Genomic DNA, 12,691 nt, shown 5'->3' on the forward strand with positions numbered 1-12,691 from the left:
TGTTTCAGCCTGGGGCGAGCCTATCAGCTATTCAGAGTAGATGGGTTAAAGACATGCGGATCTCACTCTATTCAACGGCTGGGTGGACCCGTACACGCAACACTTTACACATTACAAACATGCACGTTCTGCCAGCACATGGGTCATTAGACACGAGGGAGCATTATACTAATAGCATCAACAGATAGACAGATTGTCTCCTACTTATTTTATTCAATGCATGTGGGATTACGTGTTGTACCATGTTTATTTTATTAGATATTGAATGTAACGACACTTTCTGTATTCCCCTTTGGTTAATGTTGCGTTTGGGAAGTAATCCGCAAATATGTCCATATAATAACCAGGCTTTATTTTCAAACCCATTCGAAATGTCCATTTACCTGATATCATCACTTTATATTTGTATTTTATATTTGTATGTCTAACATCTGATGTACATGAAAGTTATATCAGATGGCTTACGAAAAAAGAAAAAACACACACGCACACACACACACACACACACACACACACACACACACACACACACACACACACACACACACACACACACACACACACACACACAAATATTTTAAGAATGTTTCACTTGTTTTTGTCCATATAATGAAAGTCAATGGGGTCCAAAACAACATTGGACCCAATTGTATGTCATTGTGTGGACAAAAAAACAGTGAGACATTTTTCTAAATATCTACTTTTAAAAGATAGGTTTGTAATGACATGAAAATGTATAGATTATGGCAGAGTGCTCATTTTCAAGTGAAATATCCCTTTAAGGAAAGCTTTGAAAAAGCCCCATGTCCCTCTTAGGAGGTATGCTGTTGAATATGCTTGCAACTGCAATGTCGCTCTTTCTAATGTAGAGATCAAACAGCAATCAAAGCACACAGGAGACATTTATTTTATTTATATAGTTTCAAATAGCTCATCTTTATGTGGAAGCCAAGCAAGGCCCGAATCCTCTCTCACAGTACAGTTCGCAGTTTAAGTCCAAATAAAGAATGGCAAAAATTATTCCCTCTCGCTTTCCTTCCCTCCCCGCTGTTTGTGTGAAGTGCATTGGCAAATTCTCAGAGCGCGCCTGCTCTTTCGCGGGGAACGAAGGCCGTTTCCTTACACTTTTTGCCGCACCATTGTGTGCTTTATGGCTTGTGTCGGGGGTGAAATCACTGCGCAGCGATTGACCCTGGCTCTTCTGGTACTTGAATATGATGATGGCTGTTTCATGACTTGAATATCAACAGCATCGTATCTCCACATCTTGAAACTTCTTCAGTGATGTCAATGGTGACATATGTTTGAATATTATAAATGTACTTAAGGGATAAAAGATAAAGACTTAATGGAGATTGAAAATAATTCATCCTTACCATCTTCTAGCATAACCTGCACTTCTCAAGGTTGTAAAGCAGGACCTATTTACTTATTATATCATATGCGCTAAAATAAAAAGGATATGTCATTAAATTTTTTCCCACTAAAATGATTCTTTATCCTTTTATGTTGTGCTTAAGTAAAAACTGTTTTCTATACATCTCATTACAGTTGTAAGCACATATATTACGTTCTTAATGTGCTTGTGGTGCCTGTCCTTAAGTGCTCTGTCCATTCTTCTCAGTTTTGAGAGGTCCTTAAGGTGAAATTCTTTCTCTTACTAACCAACAGGTTTTAAGAGGCACTCCTGGAAAGTCAAACATTGCAATTAACAACATAATTAAGTGTCAAAGCCATTATGGTGTTTTCTAGTTACAGAAACAAGGGCTGTATTGATCAGAAACAGACCCTGATTGATCTCTTGATCGATTGGCTTGCATAGGTATTTATCTGCCAGCATGTGTCAGTTCTTATTGGGGACAGGTGCAGTTACTATTGCCTTCAGTTAAAGCTATTAGACTACCGTGATGCCGTGGCAATGGGCTGTCAATCAAAGTCCCCCACCCCCATACACAACCACCTTCTGTGCTTTTGTAAGGCATGTCAAATTAAGACACACTTCAGTAGTTACTGCTTCATCAGGGGTATCGACACTATGTAGTGCTATATGTTTTTTTATAGACCCAGACCCAGTCAGACACCATGGTAAGAAATTGCTTAATGATGTAAAGGTTGAGATATTAGTTTTATTTAGGTCGCACATTGAAGCTTAGAGGATTTTCAGTATAACCGACTGTGCTTTTATCTTTTATTTTTGGTGCAGGAGCCGGTGATGATTAAGTTCTTAGAGGAAGTTCCTGATCTTCTGGCGTCATATGCCCGGCCGGCCAACACGTCCTGCTATGCCACATGGAACTGTTTCTTAGAACACTTCCTCAGGGAAGGTTAGTTTGCAAAGTACCTCTAACCTGTCAGATCTTCCTTGAGACACTTCTTTGTACACTCTTAGTACACACAAAATGGTGAATAGTGCAAATTGGGGACGCACCTTTAGTGTGAAGAACATTTTAATAATCTAAAGAACCTTTTTCCCACTATAAAGAACCTTTAGTACCATGGAAAGTTTCCACTGATGTTAAAGCTTCTTTATTGGCTTCTGTTGTTCCATGAAGAACCATTATTTTTAAGAGTGTATCCATCTCCTTCCGCAGGTGGAGTGATAGAAGCCTTCCCTCCTTCGGATAGTGTGACATGTCTGACGGTGGATCTTCTGGTGGAGCCGGGTGGAGATGTGCACATGCTGTCCTGTGGAGATCAACTGCGTGGGCCCAGTGGGTTGGAAGTGGTGGGCTGCACTGTACCCCAGTCCTCCATCTGCCCTGACGTCCTGCACACTATCTGCAACAGTATAGGTCAGGCCTGTCAGCAGCGCTTCATCATGGGACACCTCTCCGTAGATCTAGTCACCTTTCTGGATCCCAGCAACCTGGAGCAGCAGGTTAGAGAACCAACTCAGTCTTTAAAACACTTCTCAAAATATAAACCACTTTATATTTGCAATACCGTTCAAAAATTTGGGCTCAGTTAGATTTAGAGTTAGAATACTTTTATTCAGCAAGGATGCATTCATTTTTTTTACATTACAAAAAAAAATTGTAATGCAAAAATGTACGTCACAAAATGTTTTATTTCAAATAAATGCTGTTTTAAAGATTGATAATAATAATAAATGTTTCTTGAGCTCCAAATTAAGGGCTGCTGAATATTCAGCTTTGCCATCACAGGAATACATTACGAAAACAGGTATTTTAATTTGTAATAATATTTCACAATATAACTGTTTATAAAATAAATGCAGCCTTGGTGAACATAAGATACTTTTTTAAATTGAATGATAGTGTATATTTTATATATATATATTTTTTTTATACTTTACAGATATGAAGCATTATATAAGTAGTCACATTAATGTACAATTGAGTATGAATATAAGATAAGCTTAAGGTTAAATGTATAGGTATGACATTTCCATTTATAGTACAGTAGGCTAGATAATGCGTTTGAAACTATTATACAATATGTAGCATTTCCACATTTCTCAAACACTTTTATCCAAAGCAACTTGGTATACGTTTTTATTAGTAGAGTTTTCTGGAATCAAACCCACAACCTTGGGATTGCTCGCGCCATGCTCTACCATTTGAGATACAGGAATAATGGAAGCACTCAGCTCTATCTATCTTTCATCAAACAAGCGCGCTCAGAAACAAATTGACCCTTAAATGTCAGTGGTGTGTTTTACAGCTCTATGAAAACAGAACCTGCCATGTTAAGAAGCTGTTGAAAATGATATGGGATCTGACATGTGGCACTGTTCTGTCAGAGCCCGTAACACCGTTCTCACCTTAGAATATAGATAGCGAGGGGGTTCAATCTACTGGCCCTGGGCTCTTATTGAGATGTTATAAGATCACTCCTAGGTTCCCCTTAGGAGCTGTACAGATGAGACAATGAAGGGTGGCTAATGTGCCAAAAGGCTATCTAATAAACTGTCAGGTCTTATTGTGTCAATAAACTAATTCGCCTTTTAAGGCCTTGCCCCCTGACCTTACAACACCCCAGCTATGTACTGGTGTCAGACAGGTCAGGCTGGAGTGTCTTTTCTTCAGACGTTGGGGTTCTTGGTCACTGTCGAAGACAGATCGAACAATGTGATGTTTTCTCTAGCACAATAAATAGAAATAGAACATATTGGCGTGGTTATTTGCAAGACTCTCCCCTTCTTTTTTCAACATCTGCTAAAAAATAGAGTAGGACACTACATTGAGTTGATTTTACGGACTATGTACTTTAAAAATTAATATGTGCAGTTTTTATACCTGCATAAGCTAATGTAATAAGGTTGTAAACAGTTCATTTAGATGTTCATTTAGACCTCATGAAGCTCATTTTTAAGGTTACCTAAATATAAAAAAATGTACAGTGCTGAGACACCCCTAACAGTTGGAGGCTAACTAGCATTCCTTGCGTTTCAGACCGTGCATGGTTTGCTTTGCATCTCTGCCAAATGACATGACAACTGAAAAATCTCTGTGGGGGAAAGGGGAGGGGATACATTAAAATAAATGTAAGTCTAATGTGGAAAAAATGAAATGGATTTGACCTCACTGACCTTACTGTGTTCGATATTGAGTTAGTCATTTTTCAAAACTTGTGTTTCTAAATCTAGGTCTGTTTATTAAGTCATGGGATGTTAATATCCCCTGTGGAAATGTTATACATAGTGCAAATGATTAGTGAGCAAAGGAGTGATTATATAACTAGGCAACATGATGCATAATTAATTAGAGTACTGTGATTTTTATCAATGATTCTTGCTGGCAGGCCTAAGATGGAAATGTGTCTCGTCACATTGTTCTTTTAGCGGTCCAATTTCCACTGCCACTAGAGGGTGGCAGAACACACTCGCATTGAATTCACTATATCGATCACTATTTCAAAAAGAAAACCTATTCTCAGTTGTTCTTAATGTTGAAGGGCCTGCCTGGAGTGGAGATGGACAGACGTGTTGGTGTAGTGTTCTAATCACTCATGTATGTGCTTGAAATGTTAGAGCTCAGAAAAACAGATTATGACATTTACTTAACACAGTGAAAGCCTGGAGCCCCATTTGAGTCAGTGGTTGATTTTTACAGCTTCATATGCACATACTATTTATCACTCTGAAAGGGTAAATTGGTCTAGAAATGCTATAGAACAGATATATTTTCAAATGAATGTCATATACTGCTGTTTTAATCATCGACTCAGTTGGCATGCTGTGATTTTAAAATAGATGATTGACTCTGGAAGGCAGAGAACAGCAGATTATTTAGATAAATTACTCGTGGAGGTGGAATATACTTTCCCACAGAAAATCTCACACTTGAATCTCATATACACTCCCGATAGAATGCCATTTAGTCCTGCAAATGAAAGTAATTCCTACATTCTTCTGATTGAATAGCGGCAGGATTCTCTGTATTGTGAATTCACAGAGGCACGGGATGAATTTTATTCAGCGTGTCTTACTGAGAATAAACTGCACACACAATTAAAACTGACAAAAGGGATTCAGCCGGATAAATCCAAACATCACTGTCCGATCTCTCCTGGCACAGAGGCAGACGGATCTGCCAGACTAGTGCTAACCTGTCTCTATTTAAACATCAATTTACATTTAAACCTGTTGCTAAAAGCAGTCTGTATTTTTTGTATGTGTGGGGGAGAGGTGGGTCGCATGTGTTTGCCCTTGCAGGCTTGCCTCACATTGTGTGAGGAGGGAGGCTCAGCTGCAAGATTGCAGTTTTTAATGAAAGTGAAGGGGCTATAGAAGACAGGTACAATCTGGGCGTATATATCAAGCGCCTTTGTTGAGGTTGACAATGAAGCAGGCTTGGCTGATTCTACAGACTGGCTAAATGGTCCCACCTATCCCACAAGCACAGGTATTAAGTATGACTACTGGATGAATTCAGCTCTATACTCTATACTGAGTCCAGGTCATTGCTTTACTTGATTCCTTTACAAGGGCTTATTTCGGATTTGTGCTTAGTTTTTAAAGAGCTTTAAAATTATCACATTTTGAATTAACTACTTTCGCAAGCAAAAAATTAGATCATAACATTTCTTATACACAAAGGATTATTTTTTTCTGGACAAAATCAACAAATATTAAATAAAAAATCCTTTATTTTCTTTCTTTTTAGTTGTTACTATATACTGAAATTCATTTGTGCTTGCAATTGAATTAAAGCCGGTGTAAGATGATGATTCAGTGCACTGTATATTTCTGGATGTGAACGTTGAGCACAACACTGTGATCAGAAAGTGATTTGAGCAGCCGGGCCACCATTTGCATTTGCTGGCAGCAGCGTTTAGGTTGACAAATAGGGACGACAGGAGAGTCAGCCAACTGCCACTTAGTTATTAACAACTCCTTCAGTGGTGATTTATTTGCCACTTTTTGAAGAGAGGGCATAGCTTTTAGATTATTATCAGGGAAAATTAGCCCTGTTTAAGCATAAGGCCACGACTGGGCCTGACCCCTTAATATCCTTATAATGATGCCATTAACCATACAGATGTGAAGAGTCTCCAGTTGGGCTTTAGACACAGTATGTAACTCTCTCTCTCTCTCTCTCTCTCTCTCTCTCTCTCTCTCTCTCTCTCTCTCTCTCTCTCTCTCTCTCTCTCTCCTCTCTCACACACACACACACACACACTCACGTCTGTTGAATCTGAGCTGTTTTTTTTCTTCCTGCAAATACAGTTATTCATCTGTCTGTTTGTTTTGAAATTCTTGTCATTGTCTACTTGTACTGTATTTAGGTATGGGCTATTGATCTTGACCTGGGCTACAGTAACCAGCTGGCTATGACCCAGCTGATGCTCATGATGACGAGGGGGACGCTGGACTGCCACACCAGTAAACTAGAGGTTTCTCCTATAGTCAGAGATGTGAAGTCTTCCGTACCCCATGCTGGAGTAAAGGTCAAAGCTGTAAGAATCTCTAATTTCAAGTAAAGTATGCACTCTGTCTATTGGCATTAAGAAGATGTGATTATGTACTGGATTTGAAATATGGTATAAAAACGTTTATCAGATATTCAAGACTTTATTTTGGAATAGTTTAGTAATAACCTCATAGAGATCAAAAATGAAAAATGCTGTTATTTACTCACCTTTATGTTGTTTTAAACCTATACTCTACCATTCAAAAGTCTGAGGTCGGTACATTCTTAGAAAGAAGATTCTTATGTTCATCAAAGCTGCATTACTCCAAATCTTTAGTGTCACATGATACTTTAGAAATCATTATAATATGCTGATTTCGTGCTCAAGAAACATACATTTCTTATTATTATCATGTAATTATTATAATGAACAGTTTTGCTGCTTAATATTTTTGTCTTCGATGAATAGAAAGTTCAAAAGTCAAGAACCGCATTTATTTGAAATTATTTAATTCTATAACAATATAAAAGTCATTACTGCCACTTAATCGATTTAATGCATTATTGCTGAATAAAAGTATTAATTTCTTACCAATTTTTTATTTTTTTTTATTTTATAGTGGTATATATGACTTTCTTTCTTCTGTGTAAGCACAAGTTTTAATGATGCTTTTCTCATCCATACAATAAAAGTGGACGAAACTATGGGCTGTCAAAAATGCATCATAAAAGCAGTGTATGCAAGTTGTGTGTTTTATTCCAAATCTTCTTCCGCCGTATGATAGTGTGAGGAAAAGACTGAAATTGAAGTCATTATTCACTGAAAGTTTTGTCTTGACAGCCGTGGTCACCATTCACTTTCATTACATGGAAAAGGGCAGCTTGTACATCCTGCTATAAATAACAATACTTTTATATTCACAGTAGAAAGAAAGTGCCATGGGCCATGAGGGTGAGTAAATGATGACAGAATTTATTTTTTTCGGTGAACTATCACTTTAAAGGTTAATGCTCTGAACACTTTGGGATGTTTTTAGCTCTTTAAAGCACAAGAATGCCATTATCCAGAATGTGTTTCTTGAGACTGGACCAAAGAGCAATAAGAGTCCTCTGCTGGATATTATCCCGATAAATCACTGCATCCATAAAGATTGATCCGGCTAAGCTTTGTTGTTTTATTTTGGTTAAATACAACTAAACGCTGTAATTACGCTTCCGACCTGATTGGTGTTTAGAAGAAGCTGAATTCATTATCATTTTGATAGATGAGTCTAAATAATCAGCCCATAAATAATGCATACCATATTCATTATGCATGTGTATGCATGCCTGAGCACCTCATCAACCTGATGCCAGCCCCTAAACAATAGAGTTCCTTTATTAGCGGCAAACCGGAGTTTACGCTTGTTAATCTGCGACTTGTATTATTTTATCAAACATTCATTTAGTTTCTATGCCCTCATATCGCCCGGCTCCCGCCTGCCTGTCTTAATGGCTCCGGCTTTGGCCATCATTTAGGCCTAGAATATTACAAACACAATTAAAACCCTGCAGGAAAAGCTTTTTATTGTTGTTTGAGGATAGTGTGCCTGACAGCCGAAAACAGAGTTCCATAGAAGGGAATTACTCATGCCCCGCACACCGTGCAAGGGCTTTACCCTCCGCTTCATATCTGTCACTGAGAATATGCCTCATGCCCGCTACGAGTCCTGCGAGTCCTGCCACTCTTAACTAATCCGCTCCTGTGGCGTTCTTTTAGACACATCTTTTATCTGCCGTGTCTGTGAGCATCGTTGGGTTTTATAGGAAACCTTTCTGTTTTCTGCAGCGGTATAACCTAATAACACCGGACTCGCCGGTCTCCCCAGTGCCCTATTTGACTGTGAGACTAAAGCCCCTTTCTCTGTGTGGGCTTCCCAAACTCTTCTATTTGTTTCTAGTGTGGCGGTTATTGCCATTCCCGAGAGGTCAATTTATCATTTAGATGTACTGGTCAAATTTTTAGCTACAGAATCACATGCAATTTCTTGTCTAACTCTCTCTGTGTGTGTATGTGTTCTTCTCAGCAAACCTCCGCTACCAGTCGCTTTGCAGTGATGTGCACCCGACTTCTCCACACCAATCTTTCTTTGGTGTATTACAGCACATTTTTTCTGATGTGCAAAGCGCAGGGCATAGGCTATGATGTCAAGGTAAAACCTCTGCTCGCGTCCCAATAATACAACCGGAGCTCTTTGATTGGAGAGCAAGTGTTTTTATATACTTCTGCTAATGTTTCAGGCAAGGCAAGGCACCGTGTTCGCCCTCCATGACAGCAGAGATAGAAGGAGTCTTGGCATGCTGTGAGTTCCCACATGAAGCAGGCGGACGCATTACCCTCGTCTTTCTCCAGCTTTGTTTTCCCTTCTTCTGTCCCCATTACCATTAGAGATATATCTAGACCTTGAGCACACTCCCAAGAGCAGATTAAACATTATGTAGTGAATACCTCAACCTGAAATGTGTCAGAGTGCAAAATACTGCCGAGTCGAATTAAAGGCATTCATCACATAAATCCTATACCTATCACATGGAAGCCCTGCTTTCCTTCCTCATTTCTCCCTAAAGAATAGCACACTCTTTAAGGCTGAGAGTTCTCATTAAGCTCCTTACAGCCCCACAGCCAAACAAGGTGATTGTTTTTTTGTTTTTCTCTGATGATGGTTCTGGGGGATCATTAGTAAGCTCGTTTGTTTCTGTGTGTCGTTAACAGAACAATCTCGGAGAATCTCCAGGGAGCGCTGCTGACCTTTGCTCGCAACCTGTCAGTCATTCATCAGGAAATATCAGCTCCAAATATGCAAGGAGCAAACAATTTTAAGGTATGCGGATGTATTTAGAAGTCCTTATGCTGATGGTATATTCTCTGCTTCACTTCAGTCATCAAAAAACACTATAGATGTTTCACGTTCAAGTCATGTATCTACAAACTAGGACAGAAATCACAAGGATTTTTGACAAAAACATATCCACAACGCAGGTCACTCAGTAGAGGAGTCCACTACTCCACGATTTGCTCCAAAAGGCTCTGCAAAACTTCAATGTATCACATTATTCAAAGTTGTTCAATTTAATTTGGGTGTTTTTTGGTTATTATTCAATTCAAATTAAGTTATGACACAACAATTTTCAGCATATTACTTTTAGCAAATGATGAGTATACTGGGCCAAGTGTAGTGAAAAACAGTTTTAACAGTTTGCACAAAAATATGTCATGATATTGTCTAAGCATGTTATTCTAAAAATATATATTGTTAGTATTATAACTAAACTAAAGTTTATTATTAAACTATCATTATACACAAATTTCACTGACACTTTTTGTGGTAAAGAGAAGGGAACTTAAAGCAACTGAGCTTTTGGTTAATCTCAGATGAGAAAATTTAACGTGAGCACATTTATTTTTGAAAGAGCATGCCAATTGCCTGTCATATTAACATCTTATACAATACACAAGCTATTCATTTATTAAAGTCAAAGCTTTGTCTCTGGCCACTATCTGACTGCAGCCGAAGTCTTACAAATGTAGAACACTGTGGACATTGTCGGACACTGTGAGTGAATTGGAGATTCTTTGACACTTGCTGAATTACTGGATTCAACACTGACTGTTACTTAATTCTCATTCACTGTTCAGTGGTTAGAGGTTAAGATCCGTAGTCAGAAATATTCTGAATGTCTGCTATTGTTTGCTTTTTTTAAGGACCTTATCAAGGACATCGAGGAGATCCTGGGCATGACCATACAAAACCAAACCACATCTCAAGAAGAAAAGGAGATTCCTGCAGTCGGAAGCGAACAGTTATAACCACATAAACCTCACAGATCAACCACAAATAAATCAACATAGTTACACCCCATCATCAATAGCATTTGCACATTCAGTAATTGCTGTCAACAAACATTTCTATAGAACTTATAGTTATAGCTAATACATATACATTAACATTTCGGCCATGACCTTTTTAGGTCATATTTATAGTGATCTAAAATGTTGTGCAATTTTTTTTTGTTTGTAAAGATTAACAATGCGAACAGGATGTGCCATTCATGCCATTTTCCTAGCTCATCATATAGGTTGAGACTACAACTGGGGAAAGTTGCTTAATTCATTACACCCTGAATTATGTTCCAGGAACACAAAATATAACTACGCATTAAATCTTCTTTAAAATTATAATCACTCAAAAATAAGCAGTTTTTGATAGTTTTTTTAAAATAGGTACTATACATTAGAAATGTACATCTATATTGTACATCTACTGTTGGAATGTATTATATAACTAATGCTATATTACTATATTGTATTGTATGTGTAATTCCAATTATGAAAGGAAGTATAAGTGCACATGAGAATAAAGATCCATGATAAAACGTTTATATACTGTCTATATAATACTGCAGTATCTATGCTAGAGCAAATAGGAACAAAAAAAAGCGCTTGGTTGTTTCTTCCCGGAGAATATATTTATCGTACCACTGAAGATTATATTGAACGCTTCATAATTTCTGCGAAAAACTAACACATTAATCGTACTTTCGTCCAGGTAACAATGTAAATGTTTGTCAGACGAGTTTTAAAGCCGCTCCGGTAAGTTGTGTAACCTCCACTGGCAACCGAAACGGGACTAGGATTCAAGATCACAGAATGTTTAGGCGATAATTTTGTACTGAGTCTGACTAAAAGTCACAAAGCGGCTGTTATTTGGGGGTTGATGCTCTTTAATTCTCGTGGTGGCTTTGTAAACTGTCACGTTGCTTAGTTTATTTTTCATGATGAAATAATGACGTGACGCTCCAACAGAAGCTCTTGAGATATTAGACTTGAGGGTTAACTCAGAAATGACAGATATCCTGCGGAGAATCCACAGCGGCTTTCTAAAAGTGGTGTTGTTCCCCAGCACCTTTGGGAATAAAGCGCTTCGTCCTGCCGCCTCTGAAGTATTAACATGTCACCTCACACAGCGCGCGCTCCCGCCCTGGACTTCGTTCTGCGTGCGCTACCGTGACGTCATCAACGACCAGTTTGGTCTGTCCAACTTCAACTGGCAGGTGCAGGGAGCGAACTACCACATCCTTAGAACTGGTGCTTTCCCTTTCATCAAATACCACTGCACCAAAGCTCCTCCACAGAACCTGCAGTTTGAAAATAGTTTTTTTGCTGCATTGAAAGTCGTCAATCTTGGTAAGTTTTAATAGGTTACAACACGTTTTATCTGATATTTCAAACTAAAGGCATTTCTAATATGTTTTTCCTCTCTTTCTTTAAGGTATCCCATGCTTGGCATATGGCTTGGGTTCATGGATGGTAGTTGGTGTGACAGAGAAGGTTCAGACATCTGCAGGACCTGTCACCGTTTACTTTGCATACAAGGAGGTGGACGGTGCTCAGTTCTAATATCAGAACACACACTGAGTATTTGAAAATGACTTGAGTTTCACAGCCCAATATTTGTCATACAGAATTTCTGAAAATGTATGCAAATGCCCTGGAATGCACTTTTGCACACACAAAAAATTAAATGATTAATTTTCATCTTTGGAGTTTTCTTTTCAGTGTATAACACATAATCTAAATGTCAGATAATTAATAACTAAACATTAACAAAAGCATAAAAAACGCATTTCTCAATTTAAATTATTTAACAATAGTATTTTTAGTATTTGTATTAATAGTATTGCCTAAACTAAGCAAGATATTTCCCCCAAAATTTTGAGGGATAATTGAAGCTATTTAAATAACCAGTTGCATAAATAATAAAAGAGATAAAAAACCC

At 38.1% G+C, this 12,691-nt stretch overlaps 2 protein-coding genes across 6 annotated transcripts in view; both read left to right on the plus strand.

The window, feature by feature from the left end:
* The window catches only part of iqch (IQ motif containing H), a 26,620-nt gene extending 15,328 nt beyond the window's left edge, over positions 1 to 11,292 (plus strand). For 2 of the 5 annotated variants that reach the window (XM_079620944.1, XM_079620942.1), the window contains exons 15-21: positions 2,204 to 2,324; positions 2,592 to 2,878; positions 6,751 to 6,921; positions 8,942 to 9,067; positions 9,156 to 9,217; positions 9,628 to 9,736; positions 10,618 to 11,284. In XM_079620944.1, coding sequence (XP_079477070.1) covers positions 2,204 to 2,324; positions 2,592 to 2,878; positions 6,751 to 6,921; positions 8,942 to 9,067; positions 9,156 to 9,217; positions 9,628 to 9,736; positions 10,618 to 10,722 — 981 coding nt within the window. In that variant the 3' untranslated portion in view covers positions 10,723 to 11,284. Of the gene's footprint in view, positions 1 to 2,203; positions 2,325 to 2,591; positions 2,879 to 6,750; positions 6,922 to 8,941; positions 9,068 to 9,155; positions 9,547 to 9,627; positions 9,737 to 10,617 lie in introns of all 5 variants that reach the window. The other 3 variants (XM_079620943.1, XM_079620945.1, XR_013798583.1) reach the window with 2 other exon arrangements.
* Positions 11,293 to 11,350: 58 nt separating this feature from the next.
* On the plus strand, positions 11,351 to 12,449 carry cUnh15orf61 (chromosome Un C15orf61 homolog). The gene is made up of 2 exons (XM_079620949.1): positions 11,351 to 12,099; positions 12,185 to 12,449. Exons 1-2 carry the CDS (start codon positions 11,757 to 11,759, stop codon positions 12,310 to 12,312), a joined length of 471 nt encoding a protein of 156 aa, XP_079477075.1. The 5' UTR covers positions 11,351 to 11,756; the 3' UTR covers positions 12,313 to 12,449.
* Positions 12,450 to 12,691: the final 242 nt, after the last annotated feature.

Source organism: Phoxinus phoxinus, assembly GCF_949152265.1.
Source record: "Phoxinus phoxinus genome assembly, chromosome: 8".
Lineage (NCBI taxonomy): Eukaryota > Metazoa > Chordata > Actinopteri > Cypriniformes > Leuciscidae > Phoxinus > Phoxinus phoxinus.

Coding starts and splice junctions, on each gene's coding strand:
- cUnh15orf61 (XM_079620949.1), top strand. CDS start 11,757: ATGACAGATATCCTGCGGAGAATCCACAGCGGCTTTCTAAAAGTGGTG. Junction 12,100..12,184: donor ATTGAAAGTCGTCAATCTTG/GTAAGTTTTAAT, acceptor TCTTTCTTTAAG/GTATCCCATGCTTGGCATAT.